Below are 26231 nucleotides of genomic sequence, written 5' to 3' on the forward strand. Positions count from 1 at the left end.
GTGCCTATTTATGACAGGGTTTCCTGTCTGCCTGCCTCTTTTTGAGGTCACTGTCTCAGAAAGAGAACCGCACATACACAGCAGAGCTGTTTATCCAGCAACTTCAGGGCAGTATGCCTGACAGGCTTGCAGAAAATAACATATTTACTGTAAATCCCAGATATAGTCACCTCAATTAAGTACTTGGTTTTGCCGAGACATACCTTGGTCAAAACTCGTAATAACCTGAACCTGAGGAGCAAAAAGACCGAAATGGAGGGAAAGGGGTGGTTTTTATTTTTAGGTCATCAAAAAATATGAAACTGTTGGTCAGGATGACCCATGAAGGAAGAAAAACAAATTCGCTCTCTGACTAACAAGGCCTGCTGTGCCTGAGTCACAAACCGAATCAAGCAAGGCCTCTGAAAACAGGAGGAAAAGCATTTAGGAGCCATGCCATAATCGAGCAATGAGCCTCATAGCTTGTTGGTCTCCTTGCTGAATTACTTCAACACCCGGATGAAGTCCAGGAGAAGAGAGGTCAGCCAGTTTAAAACTCATCCTCTTTTCTACCAAGAATGTTTTCATTAACCTTGAGGAGGAGTTTAGGAATGACTTTCTTAGGTGTGAACATGAAAATAACGCTAGTTTCGTCAACCTTGGGGAAAAGACTCCTTCCCAAGTCATCTCCCAGGCATTGTGCACACCTCGTTCTTGAAGGACGGATTAAGCTTGCAAAGGGAGAAGGCAATTGTTCTATAGATTTCACTTCTATCAACTGGAAAGGGATTGTCTTTATAAAGGAAACATCTCAATAGCATAAAACATGTTGACTGAGCATAGAGGCTTGAGGTCTTTAGTTTTTTTCTCAGTGTTGCTTTGCTCCTAAAATTCAGGGAGAACCCAACATTGCATTTCAAACTACTCAGTCTTTTCTGTTTAACTTGGAAACTCAAATCCATAAGAGGTTGCACTGCTGATAAATATGATAATGATGAATTTCATCTGAATTCCCAACTGAGTGTATGTCTCTTAAAGATATTTTTCTCTCTGCCTCGTCAATTTCTCACAGCGTCCAGGCTGCTTTTCTGGGGAAGCTACCACAATACTTGATCTGACTTAAGTGGATGCTCGCATGATATTTTTATCATAAAGGTTGGAAACAGTAGTGCATAGAAGGAATAAGAAGTCAAAGAAGCTAATTGAGCAGACTTCCCTGCTTAATTGCTACAGAGGGTATTTGGTTCCAAGGCTAGCCAGACACCTGGCAGCAGAAAGAATAAAGCTGGTTTCACCCCAGGGCTTGCCATCCCCTTGCTGGTCTACCCGTGAAAACAGGCAAAATAGCAAAATAACTGGCTCCAAGTTTCTTATTCCCAGCCTCATTTCCCACTAAGGGACAGAGAGAGATCTCTCAAGGCCACTCCTCTGACATAAGGTCAAGGTGAATCACTGACTGATTGTCATTCCATTCAGATTTCCTTCCAACTGGCATGTTCCCCTCATACAAACAGTGACAATTAACGAATAATTATTGCAAAGATGGTACAGTGCTCAAAAAAATAGTGAATAGAATCGCCGCTTTAAAACATGCCACCACCTTCACAGTGACATTTAAGTCATGCATTTGTTTTGTTTATGGGTGATTTGTTGAGGTTGGCATTCTTGTTTTCTAATAAATCTCCATATGTTCTCTTCTAGTGCTAGGGAAGGCACTCTAACATAACAGTTAAAAGCACAGGCTTTGGGATCAAACTGGGGCACAAATTCTAACTCTGCAACCTAATAGAAAGTGCTAGGGGTGCCTGGGTGGCTCAGTCGGTTGGGCGTCCGACTTCGGCTCGGGTCATGATCTCGCGGTCCGTGAGTTCGAGCCCCGCATCGGGCTCTGTGCTGACAGCTCAGAGCCTGGAGCCTGTTTCAGATTCTGTGTCTCCCTCTCTCTGACCCTCCCCCGTTCATGTTCTGTCTCTCTCTGTCTCAAAAATAAATAAACGTTAAAAAAAAAAATTAAAAAAAAAAAAAGAAAAAAAGAAAGTGCTAGGCAGCTGTCTTTCCCACAGAGCTGAAATGATGATAATAAACAAGCACATAAACTAACCTGCCAATTAGGTTAATATTGATACCCTGACTCTTCAAGGACGTTTGATTTTATGATTTGAATAGTATGACAGGATGCAAGTCATGCCTCAGAAACAGACTTGGCTTTATAACCATTTTTCTTCACAACCATCCATCTATCTGTTGTGCATTTGTGGAGGACAGAACAGGAGCTAACCTTTTAATAATGCTCGTAAGTGTGTGGGTTGACTGGCTGGTTTTGCTGATTTGGGCCAGGATTTCGTGATCGTGGCTGATCTAGTTCCTGTGACTGGCATGCGGACTGGGAGCTAGTTGATCTAGAATGGCCTCACTTGTATATGTGGTGGTTGTTCTTGGCTCCCAGCTGGGGCAGTGGGGATAACTGGACCGTGTGTGCCTCTTCCTCAAGCAGGCTAGCTCTGGGTTGGTCATAGGAGGTCACAGGCTCCAAGAGCAACAAGAAAGTAAGCCACAGGGCGCAAGAATTTTACAAGTCTGTTTTTGATTTTCTAAAATAGGTACAAGGCCAATTTAGATTCAAAGCATGGAGAGAGACGCTACTTTATGGGGGAAGAGCTACAAAGGTTTTGGCTATTTTTGCAACCTACCCGTGCCTTTTGATCATCACTTTAATACTTTCTCTTTCAAGTCAACCTGGTGCATCATATTAGGAAATCCTTGACCTAATTCTATCTGCTTTTTTCCCTCTACTCCACCAGGTTTCCTCTGGGTCCATTCAGGAAAGTGTGAAAGACCGAGTGATTGACTCAAGACTGCAGCTGCTTATCACTAAGCCAGGACTCTTCACATGCATAGCTACTAACAAGCACGGAGAGAAATTTAGCACTGCAAAGGCTGCGGCCACCATTAGCATAGCAGGTAAGATGGATTTTCCTAATTGCATTGCTCTGGGAGAAGAGAGAGTTGGCACTATTCCACACAACCTTTGGGGGGAAATCTGTTTTATTTCTTACTCCAGTCCCCTTTGGGCTATTTCTCCTCCTTGGGGACATTCCAGAGGTTGATCTAGATCATTGACAATGGGAGATTTATCACCTCGAAAATGAAATCCTCAAATACCTGTCCTAGTGATGGGTTAACAGCTTCCAGGAGTTCATTTCTCTTTTTCCCCCTCCCTTTCTTTTCTTTCCTCCCACCCTCCTTCCTTCTTTTCCTGTTTTACCTTTTCTTTCTTTCCTTTCCTTCCTCCTTCTCTCTCTCTCTTCCCACCCTCCCCCTCTTTTTTTTTTTTCTTTCATAGAGCCAATCACACTTTCCAGGGCTCTCAAAAAGTTGGCAGATATTTAACATGGTTGTGCCAATTTCTGCATGGCTATTTCTTGAGGGCATTTTTACTTATGAGTATTTGATCTACTCTGTGGCCTTTCCTTCTCCTGTTTCATGAAAGTGATAGCAAGATTTACAGGTGTTTTCAAGGAAAAGAGCTGACATATGGATTTCTAGAATATTTGTGTTGAGTTATAAAGGTTTATTTTTAAAATATAAATGCCCCAAAGGCTTCTGAGAACATTTGTGGAATTCCTAGAGATGGAAATAATCCCTGTATCAGGAAATGCCAGGCATGTTACACTCAGAATGTGTCTACTGCCCAAGGGTCAGCAGAGATGCTTGGCCTCACATGTAAGGCAGGCACTGGCAGAACCTGTGCCCAGGGCCAGCTCCCCAGATCCTGCTATTTCTTATGGCTGTGCCACTTCTTTGATCTTCCACGATGGGGAACTTGCTAGTAATGTTTGGGATTTTAATATGAGGGGAATAGAGACCACAGAGAACTATACAGGGAGAATTGGACAAGGCTGGCCTTCTAAAGCATGCCTGTGAAGAAGATTCAAGGATTCCTTCTGCCTTCTTCTCCAGGGATATATCTGCTTGTAGAACCTTGATATAGCGTATCAGTTATTTTAGAATTTTCACTGATGGGAAATGATTTCTGCCAGAGGATGGTGAGAATTCTAAAAGTACATTCAACTCAATTTAACAAGTAATAAGGAAACAATTATTGTTATATATAGTACCTTGTTTATAAAATACTCTTGCATGCATTTATTAACTACTCGATCCAGGCCATCATTAGGTAGAATACAGGATGCACACGTACGTAACAAATGGGATAATTAACAATAGGGTGGTGCCTGCCTCCAAGGGACTCTCAATCTAGAAAGGAAGTCAGTTACCCATATACATTATGGCACAGACCATGTTCTATTGCAGAAGCATAAACAGAGTATAAGAGCAGAACAAGAGAGAGAGAGAGAGAGAGAGAGAGAGAGAGAGAGAGAGTTTAAGTGTGGGAAAGAGCAGCCACTTAAGCAGGAGACAGGAGCACGAGACAGAAAGGTTAAACTGTGTTCAGGAAATGGCAAGTGGGTTGGCAAGCTTAGAGCATGATGGAGACTGGGAGTGAGGTGGAGAATGGGAAGAAAGGTTTGAAATGTGGGCTCTGGCCAAGTTGTGAACAGCCTGAGCAGGTTAAACGTGTTCTTCAATCAGTGGGAAGTCATCTAATTATTTTAGAGGAAGGAGACCAGCGATATGGTCAGATATATCTGTCGTCAAGTTAACAGATGTTGGGTGGAAAAGAGTAGGAGGCACGTGTGCAGGTAGGAGGCTATTCCGGAGTCTAGAAGAATAACGAAGGTCTGAACAACACCTGCAGGACTTGGTGCAGGGAAGACAGATACAGGATAGATACAGGATACATACAGATACAGGAAGACAGATACAGGATACAGCCTGACAGATGTCAGGATAAAACCATAGGAGCTAAATTCTAGAATGTAGCAGTGTAGTAGAATGCATTAAGATGTGACAGCTTGAGGAAGGTGTCTAAGACAAATAATAATGGATAAAAAAAACATTTAAAAACAAGACCATGAGGAGGTCCAGGGGATAAGAATTAAAATTTTTGATGCATTTGAATAACCTGGGATTATTCTAGTCTATCTTATGTTTTATTTGATATTTGATCTAAAACCAATGTTAAATAAATAAATACCTATTTATAGTATCTATCCACCCTGGAGAGAGAATGAGAGAGACAGAGAGAGACAGAGAGACAGAGAGACACAGAGAGAGAGAGAGACATTTACATATGAATACTCAAATCAAATAAAATAAACGGATTTAATCCAGTTTAACCTATACCTCCACAGGGTAGAAGAGAAAAATTAATGTTGCTAATCTTGAGATAATTATTCAGTCTTTCACATATTCACTCCTTGCCAGGGCTCTTCCTTCCCTTCTTCCTGCCTCTCCCTAGACGGCAGGGGGAAAGGGACTTGGATACATGCTGTGGTGTCCTCTGGAACAAACCCCTACCCCATTCTCTGGTGAAATCTACAGCTGGAGAACTCGTGATCTCATCTCTTGGCTTTGTTAGGACCCAGAGGATCCCCCTGGCTGGCTCGGCACCTTTGAGGCTTTGAGGCTCCTCCTGTAACAGCACAGTCCTCTACATCTCAGTCACATCCTTCATCAAGCCCCTCTCTAGAGTCTACTTTGCAACCTCTGCAACGAGGTCACCCTGTCTCTCCCTACGAAGGCGGGCCTGCTGAATTCCAACTCAGCTCCTTCCTCATCTGGAGCCTGAAGTAACTTCTGGATCACATTCATGTTATATAAAATCCAAGAGAGTCAGACTGATTGACCCAGCTCTGCTGTCTACCCACCCACGTCATGCTACCATTTTTACACAAACGTGGCCATCCCATGTCAGAACAAGGGATCCCTATAACATTCCCTGCTTCTAGTTCCAAATAAGTCAGGAAAACTCCCTCTGCTTTGGCTTTTTCCTTAATTTATACCGCCCTTCTAGGATTTCGGTCAGAGAAAGGAATCTATGAAATGTATATGTGAATTCTTAATTCCTCTACCTTCCTCCTTTCCACCACATACCAAGCTGGAGGGACTCCTGTTTAGGGTAGCAACCTTCAGAGCCTATCATCATAAATACAAAGATGAGGGTGAAGGCAATGCTAGGGCAATAAAGAAGGAGAACCTAATATAATGGGTATATCTACATCACACCAAGGCAGATTCACTGCATGGACATGATCTTCAAATGCTGAAATGACTATAGAGCATGACTGTTACCATCTTGTATACAGCAACATCACCCCTGCATCCCTGAGCTAGCTCTAAGGAGAGCCTGATCCAACTCCTTAATTAGTGGAATATACCAACAGAGGAGACTGTGATACTAAAAAATTAATGGTATCTGCTGGTGGTAAAAAGAGCCTTAAGTTATGGCAAGCAGCAGAGAAAGGCAGGGTCTCAGGATGGAGGGAGAAGTGGTCTTAGGCATCAATACCGAGTGAGGATGGAGGCAATCAGCAATGGTGGCCTGGGGGGAAATAGCAGAAGTATCTGCATGAGGAAAAAGATCGTGGAAATGCATGGACTGGCACACAGCAGCAGAGAGGACTAGAAATCTCCTAGAGCAGCAGAATTGAAAGCAGATGAGAAGCAGTGACCTAAGTAGGGGTAACAGTCATCTAGACTGTAACCAGCAAGGACCTGACTGTAGCCAATGGGCCTGGCAATGCCTACTTAGCAAGTGTTAGGTGCTGTAACCGATGTGAACCCTTCTGCACATGGGGAGAAAAATGTGACTAAAATGAGTGAAGAGGGACTCCCTTAAGGAGCTAATTCATTAAAAAAACGACACGATCTTTCTGTTCATCCCCTGATCTGTTTTTCCTGTTGGGTCCCACTGACTATGAGGCTTGAAGCTCCCCTACCTTTCCTAAAATTTCCCCAGGCAGATCTAATGAGAGTGTCTCATGAGTGCAAGGGAATAGGACTCTGAACCCCAGGAGACATCTGCCATTTTCTCTTCCTCTCCTCGGCCCATTCTTTTTAGTTAAATCTGCTAGATGCCTCACGATGATCCCAGTGCCATCACTGAAAACTACCTCTCAATCCTGGGGTGCTCCCTGAGGCAATATTCCAGGAAAGTGAGGCCACGTTGGTGAAAAACAGATCCATTAGCCACTTAATTCAGAATCATTTTAAAGAAGCATGGTCTTATGCTCCCCAGACCTCCTGGCGCTTGGATACAGCATCTGCTTTCTGCATTCCTGCTTTCAGCCCCCCTCCTTTGGCCTCAGAGGTGCAGAGCTTTGAGTCAGACATGGTGACTCCTTTGGACTCTCTGGCAATGCTTCCTTACCCAAACTCTCCTTGCTCTCATGTCAGCCATCCCCATCCTCCCCTAGTGTTCTGTAGTCAACGGCCTCCTTTGTCACATTCTCTGTGTTTCACTTTGAAGCTTTTACTCCATCTGTTTATTTACTCATCCCAGCAGGAAAACTGGGAATGGAAAAATCTGATCTGGTGCTCAGGATTATGTCTAATGATATTTCTAGCGCGTGAAGGGAAACAAAAAAATAAAGATCAGCCTTCATTTTCCCAAAACTCTTCCATGTGTATGTCCAGATCCTTATGTGTTGTTCGAGAAATGTGATAGACTTCTTTCTGACTCATTTACATTTGCTGTTAGTCATCAAACGAAGTCAGGAGAACTTTTGGAACCTCTCCCTATGAACCAGGAAGTTGCATTTCCTTCCAGCCACAACCTTGAAAGGCTCAAGTTACAATTTAAAATCACCAGGATGCTGGGTATTTGGCCAGGTGCCTTCTCTTTGTCATTAGAACCCTCGGCCCTATGACAGAGACCAACAAGACAGCCCATGATCCCTGTAATGAGCATCATTCTGAGCCAGGTGCCACCAAAATAGGCACAGGTACTATTTCTACCAAACATTTAAAGAAGAATTACCACCGATGCTTCTCACACTCTTCCAAAAACTGAAGAGGGAGAAATGCTACAAGGCTCATTTTACAAGGCCAGCATTACCCTGACACCAAAGTCAGATTAAAGGATACAACAAGGAAACTACAGACCACTTTCCCTGACAAATACGGATGCAAAAATTCTTAGCAAAATATTAGCAAGTCAAATTCATTAACATATTAAAAAGAGCACTTATCAGGGTGCTCCATCAGTTGGGCATCCGACTCTTGATGTCGGCTCAGGTCATGATCCTAGGATTGTGGGATCGAGCTCCACATCAGTCTCTGTGCTGAGCATGGAGCCTGCTTAATATTTTCTCTCTCCCTCTGCCCCTCTCCCCTGCTTGCTCTCTCTCTCTCTGTCTCTCCAAAATAAAATACAAAAACAAAAAAAGACACTCATCATGACCAAGTGGGATTGATCCCTAGGATGCAGGGATGGTCCAACATATGCAATTAAATAAATGTGATATGCCACATTTATGGAAAGATAAAAACCCTATGATCATCTGAATAGATGCAGAAATGCATTTGAAAAAGTGCCATATCCTTTCATGATAAAAATGCTCAACGCACTAGATATAGAAGGAACATACCTCAACACAATAAAAGCCATCTATGGCAAACCCACAGCCATCATACTCAATGGTGAGAGGTTGAAAGCTTTTCCTCTAAAATCAGGAACAAGACAAGGGTACCCACTATCACCACTTCTATTCAACATAGTACTAGAAGTCCTAGCTAGAGCAGTTAGGCAATGAAAAAAAATAAAAGACATCCAAATTGAAAAGGAAGAAGAGGGGCACCTGGGTGGTTCAGTCTGTTAAGCGTCCGACTTTGGCTCAGGTCATGATCTCGCAGTTCACAAGTTTAAGCCCTACATTGGGCTCTGTGATGACAGCTTTGGATTCTCTGTCTCCCTCTCTCTCTGTCCTCCCCCACTTGTACTCTGTCTTTGTCTCTCTCTGTCTCTGTCTCTCTTCTCAAAAATAAATAAAACACTTTTAAAATTTAAAAAAAGAAAAGGAAGAAGTAAAATTATCTGCCTGCAGATGACAGGATCTTACATAGTGAAAATCCTAGACTCCACCAAAAAACCATTAGAACTAATCAACAAGTCCAGTAAAGTTGCAGCATACAAATCAACATATAGAAATCAGATGTGTTTTTATACACTAACAACAAAACATCTGAGAAAGAAAAGAAAATCCTCCCATTTACAATGACATCAAAAACAATAAAATACTTAGCAATAAGTTTCACTGAGAAGGTAAAAGATCTGAATGCTGAAAACTAAAAGAAAAGATTTTGATGAAAGAAATTGAAGACAAAAATAAAAAGATATCCTATTTCATGAATCAGAAGAATTAACATTGTTAAAATGTCCATATCACTCAAAGTAAGCTACAGATTCAATGCAATACCTATTAACATTCCCATGGCATTTTTCACAGAAATAGAACAAACAATCCTAAAATTTGTATGGGATCACAAAAGATCATGAACAGCCAAAGCAATCCTGAGAAAGAACAACAAAGCTGGAGACATCACATTTCCTGATTTCAAACTATATTACAAAGCTATAAAATTCAAAATAGTATGAAATTGGCATAAAAACAGACACAGACCAATGGACTCAAGAGCCCAGAAATAAACTCCCATGTATATAGTCAATTAATTTACTACAAAGAAGCCAAGAATACACAATGGGGGAAGAACAGTCTTTTCAATAAATGGTACTGGGAAAACTGGATAACCATACAAAAGAATGAAACTGGACCCCTACCTTATACCACACACAAAAAGCAACTCAAAATTGATTAAAGTCCTAAACATAAGACCTGAAAAAAAACATAAGCAGTAAGCTCTTTGACATCAGTCTTGGTGATGTCTTTTTGGATATATGTCACCAAAAGCACAAGCAAAAAAAATGATCAAAAATAAACCAATGGGATTACATCAAACTAAAAGGCTTCTGCACAACAAAGGAAGCCATCAACAAAATGAAAAGGCTTCCTAAGAAATGGGAGAAAATATTCTCAAATCACGTATCTGAGAAGGGGTTAATATCCAAAATATATAAAGAGCTCATACAACTGAAGAGCAAAAGACAATTCCATTTAAAAAAAATGGGCAATGGGTCTGAACATTTTCCTAAAGAAGACATATAGATGGCAAACAGGTACATGAAGAGGTGCTCAACATCACTAATCATCAGGGAAATGCAAATCAAAATCACAATGAGGTGTTACCTCATACCTATTAGAATCACTATCCAAAAAAAGATGAGAGTTAATAAGTGTTGGCAAGGATGTAGAGAAAAGAAAACCCTTGTGCACTGTCGGTGGGAATGTAAATTGGTTCAGCCACTATGGAAAACAGAATGGAAGGTTCTCAAGAAATTAAAAATAGAGGTAACATGTGATCTGGCAACTCCACTACTGGGTATCCATCCAAAGGAAAAAAAAACAGGACATCGAAGAGGTATCTGCATTCTCATATTTGTTGCACCATTATTCACAGCATATCGAAACAGTAGATACCAGTTACAAGATACGGAAGCAACCTAAGCTTCTGTCAACAAATGGATAAGGAACATATATACATATATATATAATATCTTATCATATATCTTCTAGTATCTCATATACACATATACATACAATGGGATACTATGCAGCCATGATAAAGAAGGAAATCTGGCTATTTGTGACAACATGAATGTAACTTGAGGGCATTATGCTAAGTGATGGAAGTCAGAGAAAGACAGATATATATCACAAATATGTGGAATCTGAAAAAGTCTAACTCATAGAAACAGAGAATACAGTGGTAGTTACTCCATGCTGGGTGGTGGAGGGAAACAGATGTTGGTCAAAGGGTACACATTTCCAGTTATGAGATGAATAAGTTCTGGGAATCTTTGTACATATGGTGATTATAGTTAATAATACTGTATTATACTGAAAGTTGCTATGAGAATAGATCTTAAGTGTCCTCACCACAAAAAAGAAATGGTAATTATGTGACAGATGGAGGTGTTAGCTAATGCTAAGATGGTAATCATTTTGCATTATATAAGTATATACCTTAAACTTAACATCATATGTCAATTATATCTCCATAAAGCTGGCAAAAAAATAGACCCAGGGGTGCAGGGGAGGAAAAGCTTGTATTTTCCACTCTCAGTGGCATCAACAGGTCCCTCCTGTAAGACTAAGGTTCCGAGTTCTGTCTATCTTTAGCCAGCCTGAGAGTATAGGAATGAGTCTGTGTTCCCATCCCTCCTCTAATATAAGCCACTCACTCTAATCCCCACCATTTGCAATGCCCCTTCTTTGGACTGACCTCAGGGTCTGGGGTGTCCAGTCACTCAATTTAAAACTCAAATAAATATATGTAGCATATCCAAAAATAGGCATAGGGAGAAATACGATGTGGTAGTATTGGAGTTCCCCACGCCCACAATGGACCACATATTTTTCGACTCTGTATTTTAGGAGTTGATGTTTCACACTATTACCGAAAAAAAAAAAAAAAAAAAAAAGGAAGTTTGAAATATTTTCACAATGGATATAGCTAACTGAATGTACTAACTACCATGGATCATGGTCTCTCTCATGTCTTATAGTCACATTCCCGTGTCCCTGCAATGTTCTTCCCAATAAAGAGACACATGGTGATGAGTAGGGGCGCGTGACCACCTCTATCACTCAGTGCTTCGTCCAGGACAGGTAGAGTGCTCTTACCAACAAAACAGACACTGCGCCCTCGTGTTTGGTGGTGGCTATCTGGTTTCAAACTGATTAAAGGTGTTTGTTTTTGTTTGAAATGAAAGGGAAAAGAATATACGAGTAACAGCCAGTAGCCACACTAAATTGCTACCAGCTGTCCTGCAGTTAGGCCTAAGGGGCGAGCATTCTTTTTACAATTGGGCAGCTTTCTCATATTAAAGTTTACTGTGTGTTTTAGAAGACAGCCAAAATTTTACTGACTTTTCCAGATAAATTTAAGGATACTGAACATATTGACGACTGTTGGAAATTTTGGGAATTTTAAAAAATCTAGTTTTGAAATCAAAGCACTTATTTATAATTACAACGTTCTTGGAATCCCCGCCTGCTCCCCAGCCTCCTCCCAAAACAAAATGTGACTGGGGGAATATCTGTTAGAAACACATGGAAGGCCCTCTGATTCTCTTAATATTCTCAAGACAACCAAGCATCCTTAAATGAGTTTCATTTTTCTTTCCTTGCTTGTCCACAAAATAGAAGCCTATCTAATCTGAGTACCTCCTCCCAAGTACTATGGCTGGGTTCTCTTTGGCACTGACTGGCACATCTTCACGGTATTGAATCCTCCTTTTATATCTCAAATTGAGGGCTCTTTCATATACATAACCTTGGCCTCTGGTATTTCAACAGGTTTCTCTGCTCAGCTGCTATTAGAACCTGCCTTTACCCCTCCAAATTATATACCATTTTCTCTAGAAGAATTTCCTGATGGCTCCTTTCCTCTTTTCTATCTGCCCAGTGGCAGAGTTGTCTTGTGGTTTGGGTCCCGTGGGTGCTTTATATAGGCTGGTCTGTGATCTTCAGGCTTGATACAAAGTCCCTTGGTGGCTAGGAATTTAAAGCTGCCTGGGCTGATAATGGCTGAGGTGGACCCAGCCTGAAAAGGATAGTTCCTGGAGACCCTGTTTGCTCTTCATCTCCTCCAAATATGCCTGTTAATGCAGTGTCTGGCATCCTAACTGAAGAGAACTTTCCAGAAACTTAGGAATTAGAGATATCAAAGCTATTTCTTGCAAATCTTAAGGTTAAAATGTACTAACTTTTGTTTCTTTTCCCCTTTAATGTGATTTCCTGTGGGGCCTTCCTTTCCTGTTAATAGAATGGAGGTAAGATATCTCTGTCACATCATGTTTTGTTGTGATTTTTTGTTTGCCATTTATTGCTATTTGCCAAATACTGTAATCTTTCAGAAACCTTCTAATGAAGATAGGTAAAGTCTATTGAATACTTACTATATATGCATCAGACACTGTGCTAAGAACTTTACATGCATTATTTAAATTTATCCTGGGGCACATGGGTGGCTCAGTTGGTTGAGCGTCTGATCTCAGCTCAGAGCATGATCTCACGGCTCATGGGTTCAACCCCTGCATCGAGCTCTGTGCTGACAGCTCAGAGCCTGAAGCCTGCTTCGGATTCTGTGTCCCCCTCTCTCTGCCTCTCCTCCCATCACACTCTGTCTCTGTCTCTCAAAAATAAAATAAACATTAAAAAAATTAAATTTATCCTCAGGACTTCCCTATGAAATAGGTACTATTATTAACTCCTAGCGTACAGAATAGGAACTGAGAGAGTTTCTTTGAACTGGAGAGTTCCAGTGACTTATACAAATAGTAAGTGACAGGCTTGGAAATTGAACCCAGAACAGACTTCCCAATTTCCACTCATAGTTTTATCCTGTAGATAAGAAAGTATCACCTTGTCATATAATATTTTGCAACTTACAGTGTTTTATTTTCAGTAAAATTGATGGACTTTCATAAAACTCTGAAGTGTCATAACTTTTCATCTAATTTTACAAGTAACAAAACTAAAATTCAGAATTATCAATTAATAATACTGATAATTATAATACATGTGTTGTGGTGACATTTATGATCACCACTTTTTTTTCATATTAACATTTCAGTGACTTTATAGGCCAAGACCTCTGAGTATTCCTATTCTTTAATAGAAGGAACCTGATACACTAGGAGCTGTCCAGACCACACAGCTGGCAAACTATAAAGCTGTCAATCTGAGCTCAGGTAGACAGACTCAAGAACTTAGACTGGTAACTACTCTACTAACCCAGATAGCACAGTTACTGAGCAGGACCTAGAACTCCAACCACTGATTCTAATTCCATGGAATAAAATAAGTCATTGCATTAGAAAACTTGGTTAGTTCTCAATCTTGTGCCAATTCATGCAGTTTTGATGCATTCATTGCTTTATCACAGTTCTAAGAGATAGTCCTGTCCCCAAGGATTCTACAGTGAAACGGAATATCTACTGAACAGATATACAACATAAATGTGGTAAAAGTTAAATTAAAACACGGGCTACCACGAAAAGAGATGCCATCTTTCCTTCACATGCCATTCATTCCTCCTGTCCTTCCTATGCATTTTTATTTATTTATTTTTAATGTTTATTTTTGAGAGAGAGAGACAGAGCACGAGCAGCAGAGGGGCAGAGAGAGAGGGAAACAGAGAATCTGAAGCAGGCTCCAGGCTCTGAGCTGTCAGCACAGAGCCCGACGCGGGGCTTAAACGCACCAGCCGTGAGATCATGACTTAAGCTGAAGTCAAACGCTCAACCAACTGAGCCACCCAGGCGTCCCTTCCTATACATTTTTAAACCACTCACTCTGTTTCTGACATTATATTGGAATGCAGAAAAACAAAACAACTTGTATGTATTCACTGCCCCCAAGGAATTTACATTTTACTAGGGGTGTACGTGCACACACAAAGATTAATTACAAGACAACATAATAATGGAAGCATGAACAAATTCCAAGGACTCAAGGACAGAAATAAATCTTTCAAATGCAAGTAAATGCAAATGAAAAATTTAAAGCTAAAGAAAAAGTCCATACTATTTTTCACCTGTGGTAACGTAAGCACTCTTGAACTGCTGGTAGAGGGAAAACTGCCGTAACCTCCCTAGAGAGCATTTGGCAGTTTTTATTAAGAACCTTAAGACGGCTGTAGCTATTGATTGGATAAACCCACTTTTAGCAATCTATTTTAAGAAAATAAGTGTATGAGCAACAAAATTGATGGGGCGCCTGGGTGGCGCAGTCGGTTAAGCGTCCGACTTCAGCCAGGTCACGATCTCACAGTCCGTGAGTTCGAGCCCCGCGTCGGGCTCTGGGCTGATGGCTCAGAGCCTGGAGCCTGTTTCCGATTCTGTGTCTCCCTCTCTCTCTGTCCCTCCCCCATTCATGCTCTGTCTCTCTGTCCCAAAAATAAAATAAACGTTGAAAAAAAAAATTTAGAAATAAATCTTTCAAATGCAAGTAAATGCAAATGAAAAATTTAAAGCTAAAGAAAAAGTCCATACTATTTTTCACCTGTGGTAACGTAAGCACTCTCGAACTGCTGGTAGAGGGAAAACTGCCGTAACCTCCCTAGAGAGCATTTGGCAGTTTTTATTAAGAACCTTAAGACGGCTGTAGCTATTGATTGGATAAACCCACTTTTAGCAATCTATTTTAAGAAAATAAGTGTATGAGCAACAAAATTGAAAACAGTATTATATTTGTTAGTGAAATTTATGAGTAATGTCAGTATCTACCAATAAGGGAAACTGTTGTGATTAAAAACCATGCTTTTGAAAAACTGTAATAGAACAGGTAAATGTTTATAATATCAGGCTAAGTAAAAATGCAGGATATAGGAGTGCCTGGGCAGCTCAATCTATTGAGCGTCGGACTCTTGATTTCGGCTCAGGTCATGACCTCATGGTTGGTGAGATCAAGCCCCACACTGGCTGTCAGCATGGAGCCTGCTTGCGATTCTCTCTCCCTCTCTCCCTGCCCCACGCACATGCGTGCACCCTCCCTCTCTCAAAATAAATTTTTTTAAATGCAGGATACAAAAATATATTTACAGGATGATTCTAAATATACTTACACTGTATATACAACTATATATTATGTACATACACTATATACAATATATGTAACACTATATATGCTTATGTATTTACTGATTATAACTGATATATGTACAAATATGTAAAATACACAGTGTTTATATATTTGGCTAATATAATTAATTTTCAAATTTTTACTTAAAAACTTTTTCTTCTTTACATCATCATTCCTTACATCTTTATTTTACACAAAAACTAGGCATGAATTTCAGCCCGGAGAACTACAAGAGGTGTTTTTCAGAGGACATCATGTCCTTCTTGAGGACACTGGATATGGCATTTCAGCAAAAGGACATTTGATCTATGTCACAGAGCAGGGGTTGGCAAATGTCTTCCATAAAGGCCCAGATATTAAATATATTTGGCTTTGTGGCCACACAGTCTCTATTGTAACTGCTCAGCTCTGCTGCTGCAGGGTAAAAAGCACTGTGGGTGACTCATAAATGGTTGAACATGGCTCTGTTCCAAAAAAATGCTACTTATGGATACTGCAATTTGAATTTCATGTAATTTTCACTTCTTTTGATTTTTTTCACTTAAAAATGTCAACACCATTCTTAGCTCACAGGCAGTATAAAAACAGGCAGCAGGCAGAATTTGATCTGTGGATTCTATTTGCTGATCCCCGCCTTAGAGAATCAATTATATACAAAGATACTAGGCAGTTAAGAATAAAAATTATTCCAGTTTGCTTTGGACAGTGGAAGGGGTATTGAACCCGCCATCACACTTGTTAGGAAAGTGCAGTTGCTACATAAGGGAACATTTGCAGGGCAGTTCCGCCTCATCCACAGGTGATACGTTCCAAGACCCCCCCAGTTGACGCCTGAAACACAGAAAGGCCTGAACCCGACATATACTATGGTTTTTTCCTGTATATACACACCTGTGGTAAAGTTTAATTTCTAAATTAGGCGCAGTAAGAGATTAACAACAGTAATCATATGACAGAACAATGATAACGATATACTGTAACGAAAGTTGTGAATGTGGCCTCTCAGACTATCTCATTTGCCGCACTCACCTGTCCTGTGATGCTGTGAGAGGACAAAATGCTTAGGAGAGGAGGCAAAAAGAGGTGAGTGACGCAGGTGTGAAAGTATGGTGTGACCTGTGACCTTCTGCTGCTGCGTCAGCAGGAGCATCTGCCTCTGGCCCTTGGCTGACCGCAGGTATGATACCAGGACAAGCAAAACCGAGGATAAGGAGGAAACGCTGCCCCAGAGGAGAGCTCTCAGCCGTGCCCCGCCCAGGGAGGGTGGAGAAATGTGCGAGAGTTTCCACTGGAGGAACGGGGCTGCCTTAACCCAAACTAGCCTCAGCTGGCCCTCTGCAGGTGCCCCCGGGGCAAAGTAATGTGTGTTCAAAGGGAGAAGAGGTCTCCTTCCTAGAAACTGTAAGATCACATTTAAAAAAGTGCTCTATCCATTCCTTGATTTCTCTTCCTGTTGCTTCATTGTTGGTGAACAGGTAAGGGCATTAAGGAAGTTACTCCTGAAATCATTTGCTACACTATATGCTAATTTGGATGCAAATTTTAAAAAGTAAAATTAAAAATAAAAAAAATGCCCTACTGGATGTGATTCCTCTCTGTTAAAGTGGAGAGAAATAAGAGTAAAAGGTGTAGTGAGGCTCCTTTAAGTGTTCAGTTTGACCAAGCAGAGTTGTGTGTTTTAAGTTAAAGGAGGGACCTGAGATCATATATCCATTGCTGTCTCTGAGAAGAAAAAACTTTACAGAAAGGGAGGTCAGCCAGGTTTCATTTGTCAAGAGGCAAGAGAGGGACTGGCTCCACGTGCAACGTGAACCAGCATTTTTGGAGCTTGTCCGGCAGACCATTCCAAAATAACCAGCATTCTGTGAACAGATCCCTGTGACCTCTGCCCCACTGTTCGTAGGACGGCCAGGACCCGCTGCTTTCGGGGTTGCTCCATTTGTAGTCCCCAGAGCTGTGAGCAGGGAAACACAACTTCAGTTGAACAGGGAGGGGTCTCGTCATTTGCAAAAGAGAGCGGAAGACACCCGTGGAGATTTTTTGCATTCATCTTGTCCCCCAGTTTTTGCCGTGAGCTCCTGTTAAAACGTTTAAGTGATAGGGTTAGGAGGATGAGGAACAATGGCCCCACGTGCCTCCGGCTCTTGCCTCTAAAATTTGATCACCACAAAAAATTACAGGTTTATGAGTCTGCAAAAGAGAGAGGAAAAAGAAAAGTTGCTTAAACTCTGAAACTCTGGGCAGTCTCTGTATATGTGTATGTGTATATATCATTATACATAACATATATGTATTTGGTCCTGTATATACTTGACCTTGTACAGCTAATCCTAGCATAGATGTATTTCCAAAGCTAAGTCTTTAATGCCCCTAGGAACATCACAGAGGCACAGATAATTAGTAAGAACCATGTATGTTGTATTGTATGGTTTTTTTCCCAGCAGGCAAAGGGTTTTCACAGGTTACTTCTCTGCAAGCTGGTAGAAAGAACCGAAATGACAACCAAGATCTCATTTCTATTCAATACGTATTCTGCTGTTTTTCTTTTTTCTTTCGCATTATGTAACTAATAAATAAATGAGGACTCAATACTATCAGGCCAACTGAGGTTGTTTCAAAGATTTTTCTTGGCTTTTATTAAGACAGCCAGCAGAAATACACACAAAGAGATTGCTTATTAATTGCCAGTAATTCTCATTTCTGAGGCTATTTTTATTAATTTTTCTTTTGTATACCTTTTCTGTTTGTTTTTTTTGCTTATATAGTTAAAGGAAAAAGCATGAATTTTTTAATTCAAAAACTACCTATGGAAAAATAAAGAGAGTCATTCAATGGTTAATACGTGATGGCAGAACCTGGATGAATAATGCTCAGCCAAGAAACACTAGGGGAAATATCTAATTTTACATGACATGGTTTTTGTTTTAAATGAAAAGAATCCCGCCTGCTTTTATCTATCCCCCAAGGTATTATACCAAGGTATTATATTAATATGTGAGACCATTTGGTAAACCAGTTTGAAGTATTTCTGGTTATTAGGTATTATTCTTCAATTTCTTAGAGCCCAGCATCCTTGCTTCTCTTGAACTTTCTTAGTGTTACCATAGGCCAAGTTTCCTTGGGTGTTAGCTCAACCTTATCTGGCCCAAGTTTTCATGAGAGTTTTCTGTTTTCTTATTCAAGGCCTTTATTTAAAAATATTTTTTAGGGGCGCCTGGGTGGTTCAGTCGGTTAAGCGGCCGACTTTGGCTCAGGTCATGATCTCACATCCGTGAGTTCGAGCCCTGCGTCGGGCTCTGTGCTGACAGCTCAGAGCCTGGAGCCTGTTTCAGATTCTGTGTTTCCCATTCTCTCCCTGCCCCTCCCCCATTCATGCTCTGTCTCTCTCTGTCTCAAAAATAAATAAACGTTAAAAAAATTTTTTTAAATAAATAAATAAAAATAAAAATATTTTTTAAATACTTAGTTATTTTTGAGAGAGGGAAACAAAGCGTGAGTGGGGGAAGGGCAGAGAGACAGAGAGAGGCAGACACAGAATCTGAAACAGGCTCCAGGCTCTGAGCTGTCAGCACAGAGCTGAATATGGGGCTTGAACTCAGGAGTGGGGAGATCATGACCTGAGATGAGGTCAGATGCTCAATCAACTGAGTCATCCAGGCACCCCAGGCCTTCACTTTTAAAATGAACTATGAACTAGAAGTAATGCCATAAAATCATGCTGGCTAATTAGTAAAAGGCTAGTATGAATTAGAGAAAGATTCTATATTATAAAACATTATTTCAAAGTATAATATTTCTTGAAAATTCACTGTTTTACCTGAATGAGCTGTATACCATTTAATAGATTTTCTTTAAACACTAGTCAATGATGGTTTCTAATCCAAGTATCAATTGTTTGAATTCAAATGGGGTCTCTTCACAATTTAAAAATTTCCCACAAATTCCAACTTAATTTTCTTAAAATCCTTTATATAAAGATAATGAAATGTGAAGTTCCAACAGTTGTACAAATCTAAATGAGAATAAACTTAGTTTTTTGTCATTGTTAACAATATAGATCTGATGGAAAGCATAAGAACATGTTGAGACCGTCACAGTGTCTACATATAATAAGTGCTCAATAAATATGTGACGGGGGAGTATAGGAGTTATTATCTTAATTCCTAGCATTCCGCTAGGGGGCAGTGGATGAGTGCAGAGAGTACCAGCAGTATTTTTCCATTCTGCCTATTATTCTCCTCAGTTGTTACAGCAGATAAGCTTTTAACCTTATTTTTGTGCTAGCTCTATAGAATTTAGATTTTTTCTTCATATATTACCCATTAACACACAATCTGAGTTCCAAATAATTCCTTACATCACTCAACAAATTAGAACCTTGGGGCTCTGGGTGATCAGATGACTCTCCCCAAATCATGTGAAGAGAAAATAGCAAAGCTAAACATGCTACTTAGCTCCTTTGAAAGCCATATCCAAGCTTCCTCCTCCCTATGTGGCTTTCTTTTTCTTCTTTAATGAAATGCTGGGAAGACGTCTGAGTGAGAGAATCTGAGGATAGAAGGTGTTGCAAAGATGCACGTGTTCCACAAAACTCAGGTATTTAATAATCATAACACATAAACTATGTTCAAAAACCTGGCTCACCACAATTATTATGCTTAATCATTTGTTAATCATCACAATGAATATGTTTTTAAGATGTCTTTTACTCGCTTAAATCAGCTCCATTTGTAAGAAGCATATGAGGTGGCTTACCTAAGAGTAGTTAAGTTCTATTTATAGTGTAAATAATAAAAACACTCAAATCTATTCAGTCCTTGATAGTTCTCAAAGCTGTCCACATCCATTTTCACATACAATCTTATAATAGCCCTCTGGAGTAGCTGGAGGTGATATAAATACAGCTGGAAATGAAAACAGTATTCAGATAGAACATTTCAGCCTATTTGCTAGTACAATCTTCTCCTATTTCTGTGATGCAGAGGTGGAAATCAAAAAAAAAATGGACTGAAGGCTAAGAAACACCATGTGATTGGGTACGTTGTTCATTTCTTCTTTCAGTAAATTACAGAAAGATAACAAAGGCTACTGCGCCCAGTACAGAGGGGAGGTATGTAATGCTGTCCTGGCCAGAGACGCTCTTGTTTTCTTCAACAACTCCTATGCACACCCTGAGGAGGCCCAAGAACTACTGGTTCACACGGCCTGGAATGAACTGAAAGCAGTGAGCCCATTTTGCCGGCCAGCTGCTGAGGCTTTGCTGTGTAACCACATCTTCCAAGAATGCAACCCTGGAGCAGTACCTACTCCTACACCCATTTGCAGGTAAAATAAAAGAAGAAAGACATGGGAAAATTATTTTGATTGCAAACAGGAAGAGTTTTCAAAAGAAGTTGTCATGTGCAACAATAAAGGCAAAAGGTGGCTTTTGCCCAAAATAGAAGGTAATTAATTGGACAGAATTCCTACCATCTAACTCCCTGATGACCTCCTATAATACAAGGACTCTAAGCTTCTAGAAAATGTCATAAAAGGTACAATATTCTCTTATACTTGCTATTTTTCATATTGTTGTCATATTCATAAATATCCCTACTTTCTATGAAATAAATATATACAACCTGAACAAACATGGACCTCATGAGTAAGCTAAGATAGCGAAGAGAAAATGTCCGTTTCAAATGTTTCAGCATTATTTGCCAATGAACAGGAGATCTTGGTGAGCATTTCAGAGTATTATTTTATATCATATGTATATTATTTTAAAATACATTCCACCCAATGCTCTTACTGAAGTACTAACACCCTTTCTCACGGTGGGGGGGAGGGGTTGTAATAAATAGTTATTTCTTTAAAACCCCCATACTCTTTAAACATGGAAATTCATAAATCCATATTTGATAGAATTATCTTTGCCTTTATTTACTTCTTATGGAGAAAAGATAGGAAGCAATCTGGCTTTTGAGCCAAATAGAATACTATTTTCAAACACTATTTGTACTTCTTTCTAGATACATGTGACCTTGGCTAACCAGTTTCCTCATCTGTAAAAGAGAGAGGATTAAAAGATCGGTTGAACCCATGGTATACGTTAGAAATGGACATTGTTTGCTTTTGAAGAAAACACATGAAAACTACCAACACAGCACATTTCCACCTCTGTTTTGATAAAACCAGGCCACTATTTTTAGCTTTTACATATGATTGCATCATCATATATCCAACTACCTGGTAGAGATCTCTGTTATTTATCCCTCATGCTCACTGTCATTTATATCATAGAAAATCTTTCTGTTTCTTAAGCTCTCAATTTTGATTCATCTCTTGTTCAGCTAGAGTAGATGATTTTTAGAAGATTACACGTAAACATTTTTCACCATAATGTTGTGATCGTGTGTGTGTGTGTGTGTGTGTGTGTGTGTGTGTGTGTGTGTATTTCTCACTGACTATTTAGGTCTTATGTTGCATTCAGTTTTCCTCAAAATCTTGTGCACTCTAATTGTTTTTTGGCTGTGTTGTAATGAAGAACATATAGGGCAATCCTGAATTTTGTTCCTTTGTAGGGAATATTTTTCTCTTGCCAAATGGTAGGAGGATTCTTTTTTAATCTTTGAGATTCACAAGATTTGTCAAATTCATCTGGGAGTAATTCTTTTTTCATTATTTTCTTTCCTATAATTAATATAAAAATAACGGATAATGTACCTTAATTATCAGGTTTACCTCCTTCTTGTCCTAACAATGTTTTCTTTTAGTATATCTTTGAGTATTTTCCATTTTTTCTGTGCTCTAGTTTTCTTATTGGGAAACATTATCCGAACTCTGGGTTTCTTCCTGGCTCTTCCGTCTCAGCTGTCTCCTCATACATCATTTTCACTGTTCATGCATTCTGTCTGCATTCAGTTTGGACTTGTAAAGTTTTCCTCTGTTACTTGTTCAATGTCTTCCAGTGACATTTCTTTACTGATTTTAATGACAATTTTACTTTTGGTGTTGATTTCACTTCTCTGTGGTCTTTATTTTCTTCAGTTACTACTATGTTCAAGTTAACTTAGTTTTCAGTTTATTTTCCATTTCATCCTGATTTTTTTCCTTGCAAAAGACTCTTCTATGGGGGTCATCTTGAATACATGGCAATGGAAGCAAAACAAAACAAACCTTTCTCTAATGTGTTCTTCCGATTAGAATAAAAAATAGCTTTCCAGGGTATTTGCTTCCTCCACATGATGTGGGCTGTGGAGTTTCTTTCACCTGCCCCCTATTGATTTTTGCACAGTTTAACTGTGCTGTATGAATGCAGAAAGTTGTGTTTGTGTGATCCCGGGGAGGCGGGGGGGGCCAAGGCATAAGCAGAAGCAAGCTAAGTAATTCTCCTCTGGTTTTTCAGGCTCTCCTCTGGTTTTCAGAGGCTTGAAAGCCTCACTGCTCTCCCTTCCACTGCGGACACATCAAGAATTCAAAATCCTATTGTTGTTCTCATGACTCCTATTGTACCCTATCACAGTCATCTGCAAAGCCCTTTCATTCCACACATGTTCAGTTGGCCCTTACTGACAGGTGGTTGCCCAGAAAAGTGGCAGTGTAGGCATGACTATTTTAAAAAGACACCATTATGACACAGATATGTATATGCACACACATACATACACAACCACAAATTCCTTCCTCGCTGAATCCTTTAGCTATTGAATGAACAACATTGCTATTATCTCTAATTTCTTTAATAATCTCTAATTTCCTTTTATTTTTAATCCAAAATGTCTTACTTTGGAGTTAACCAGGTTTCTCCTATGTAGTCTTATCCTATTTTTTATAAGATAAGCTTGAATAAGTATTAATGCACAAAATTATAATTAGTATAACTAGTCTTTCTTCAGTCTCTTCACTTACAGTAAAACACATGAATGAACATAACATTTCATATTCAAGTAGACATTACCCTGACTTTCTCAGATGGAAGCATATGCGGAAATGGGACAGGGGGTGGCTTCTCCAAGGCCAGGGTGGATAGGAACCATATGCCCTCCTGTAACCTGCCAGGAAGGTGATGTCTTCTGTTCTGATGGGCAAAGCATTCAGACAGGCCAACTGTGCCCCTCAGTCCCTGCCCATTAGCCCTGAGATTACAGGAGAATCTCTCAGGCTAGACACTGATTGACAATGATCTATGACTTTTATTATGTGTATTTTTAAAACTCAATGCACCTTGTTTCTGTGCCTTTGTATTTATTTTACTATGAATATGAGGGAATGCATATCAGGGATTTCTTTTGAGCTTAAAAATTCTTTTCCCCCTCAGTAGTGTTAGCTACACTATGAAAACCAAACAAGACAGCATTTCGTCTCAGGGATATACACTATATTTCATAAAGTCTCACATTATTTACAATAAAGGATCCTTTAAAAAATGCTTTTGCAAGAGCAGACAATGTACTGTGATGATATTTTTGAAAATACAGAATCTAGGCTCTGCCACAAATTTGGCTTTAATATGCTGTGACTCATCAAGTTTTGTTCTCCCTAAAATATTTTAGAGAATACTGCCTGGCAGTAAAGGAGCTCTTCTGTGCAAAAGAATGGCTGGCAATGGAAGAGAAGACTCACAGAGGACTCTACAGATCTGGAATGCACCTGCTCCCCGTGCCAGAATGCACCAAACTCCCCAGCATGCACTGGGACCCCACGGCCTGCACCAGACTGCCATATTTAGGTAACAGAGTTCTCTCAATACTGTAGAGGTTACAACAAATTTACTATTTTGAAGAAACTAAGTTGTGAGCTTAAATCTCCTAATATTTCTAAGCATTTCTAACTTATTTTTTGAGTTCTGCCCTTTTTAGAGACCTAATCACAGAATCCTACTGTCCACCCTAATTGCACAGGTCAGCATAAGAGTTTACTCCATTTGGTTCAAAAAGAAATTAAAGAGCACTTTTAACTGCTGCTTAAGATCTTATTTCATAAGGGGATCTTATAAAAGCTTGTAACGGTTTTTGGAATGTGCAGAGAATGGCTAAGAAACCTCATATTATGTCAGATGAGTGGAATAAAAGAATAAAGTCCCCCTTCTTAGCCAACGAAGCAGATTTCTAAGCATGCAAAAATAAGCCACATGGTTGAAAGTGCTGATCTCACAAAACAAAGCTGAATCGCTGCATGTTGTTTAATGAACTTCGTTTGTAAAGAGCTATGTTGTTAGCCCTAACAGCTGGTTTAATTTCAATGACACAATCCTTTCTCATTCGAATGCAAAGCATGTTGACCAGTTGTATGCTGAAAAGCTGAAAGAGAACTTGCATTTCTTAGCACTCTCTCACAGAATATGTGAGATATCTGGATGCTCATTTAAAACAAGTTTTTATCCTTTCCCCCTCAGATTATAAAAAAGAAAACTTAACAAGTAAGTAATTTTGTTTGTGCCCTTGAACCCTTATGTGTATGTAATTGGATTCGTGCATGCGTATTTACACTCCTACTACATGATGTCCAGAACAGGATGTACGCCCCTTCTCAAAGGCTGTTTTCCTCTGCTTACTGGGGTAAAACATGAAGGAAGATCATCAGAGATCTCAGCTTACAGCTTCTAATTAGGCCATGAAGAGCAGCATATTTAGTGAATGATACAAATGAGATCCCCTACCCCAAGGTTATAACTTCATTTATCCTTTCAATGGCCACAAAATAAGCAACTGAAAATGCCACCTTCTGATTTTGCATTCTTGATTTTTATACCATCTAATTATTCACAGATGAAAACAAGTGTTTATTTCTTCATTGAGCCGATTCATGATCTTCATTTGTGACAAGAGATCTTTCCTTTGGAAGATATGTTTTTTAAGACATCTGATTTCCAATATGAAGTTTACAGGGTCAAATCAAATGTTTGGGTTTTTTTTTTAATGTTTAATTATTTTTCAGAGAGAGAAGAGAGAGAGAGAGACAGAGCACAGGCAGAGAGAGAGAGAGGGAGACACAGACTCGGAGGCAGGCTCCAGGCTCTAAACTGTCAGCATAGAGCCTGATGCGGGGCTTGAACCCATGAACTGTGAGATCATTACCTGAGCCGAAGTCGGACACTTAACCGAGCCACCCAGGAGCCCCCAAATCAAATGGTTTTAAAAGTGGATGCCTCCAAATCCCTAGGAAGGAACTCAAGATGGTTGCTTGCAAAGAGAGGCCTAGACACGAAGTTGAATCAGATGATGCTTTAACCCTACCAGAATGCAGACATCTTCAGAATGAAATTGGAAGAGTTTTTCATTTCAACTAACTTCCTCTGATTTGAGCTTTCTAGGGCTTCAATCATACTCATTTCCTATGAGGTATATTCTGGGCCTAATTGCCTCTGCACCTGGCAAAGTGCCAGGCCTTGATTTTACCAGCTTCCTTCAAGAACTAAGACTTAAAAGTATAAAAACAAAGAATGCCACTGGTCCCACTTGAATCACTCCGCATTAATAAACAAGAGCGGTATGGAAACCCTATAAATCTATTATTCTGTAAGCCTGTCAAATTGTTATTTCCAAATTGAAGGAAGGAAAAAGAAATGCTTCAATCCTTTGTCATATAGGTAGCTAAAGCCTACTTTGACTGGACTTTTAATTGGCAACGGTGGTCTTTGTTACCCTTTGTTTACTCATTCAT

The 26231-nt window shown here is 39.8% G+C and overlaps 1 protein-coding gene and 1 long non-coding RNA gene across 3 annotated transcripts in view; one reads left to right on the top strand and one right to left on the bottom strand.

Annotated features, from left to right (window-relative positions):
- The window catches only part of LOC122205377, a 150285-nt gene that overhangs the window by 119219 nt on the left and 4835 nt on the right, over positions 1 to 26231 (bottom strand). The window lies entirely within an intron of this gene.
- MUSK (muscle associated receptor tyrosine kinase) overlaps positions 1 to 26231 on the top strand; it is a 91244-nt gene that overhangs the window by 55405 nt on the left and 9608 nt on the right. The window contains exons 7-10 of one of the 2 annotated variants that reach the window (XM_042913734.1): positions 2781 to 2940; positions 12769 to 12775; positions 20649 to 20912; positions 24122 to 24297. In XM_042913734.1, coding sequence (XP_042769668.1) covers positions 2781 to 2940; positions 12769 to 12775; positions 20649 to 20912; positions 24122 to 24297 — 607 coding nt within the window. Of the gene's footprint in view, positions 1 to 2780; positions 2941 to 11599; positions 11610 to 12768; positions 12776 to 20648; positions 20913 to 24121; positions 24298 to 26231 lie in introns of those variants that run through there. The other variant, XM_042913736.1, reaches the window with a different exon arrangement.

Source organism: Panthera leo, chromosome D4, assembly GCF_018350215.1.
Source record: "Panthera leo isolate Ple1 chromosome D4, P.leo_Ple1_pat1.1, whole genome shotgun sequence".
Lineage (NCBI taxonomy): Eukaryota > Metazoa > Chordata > Mammalia > Carnivora > Felidae > Panthera > Panthera leo.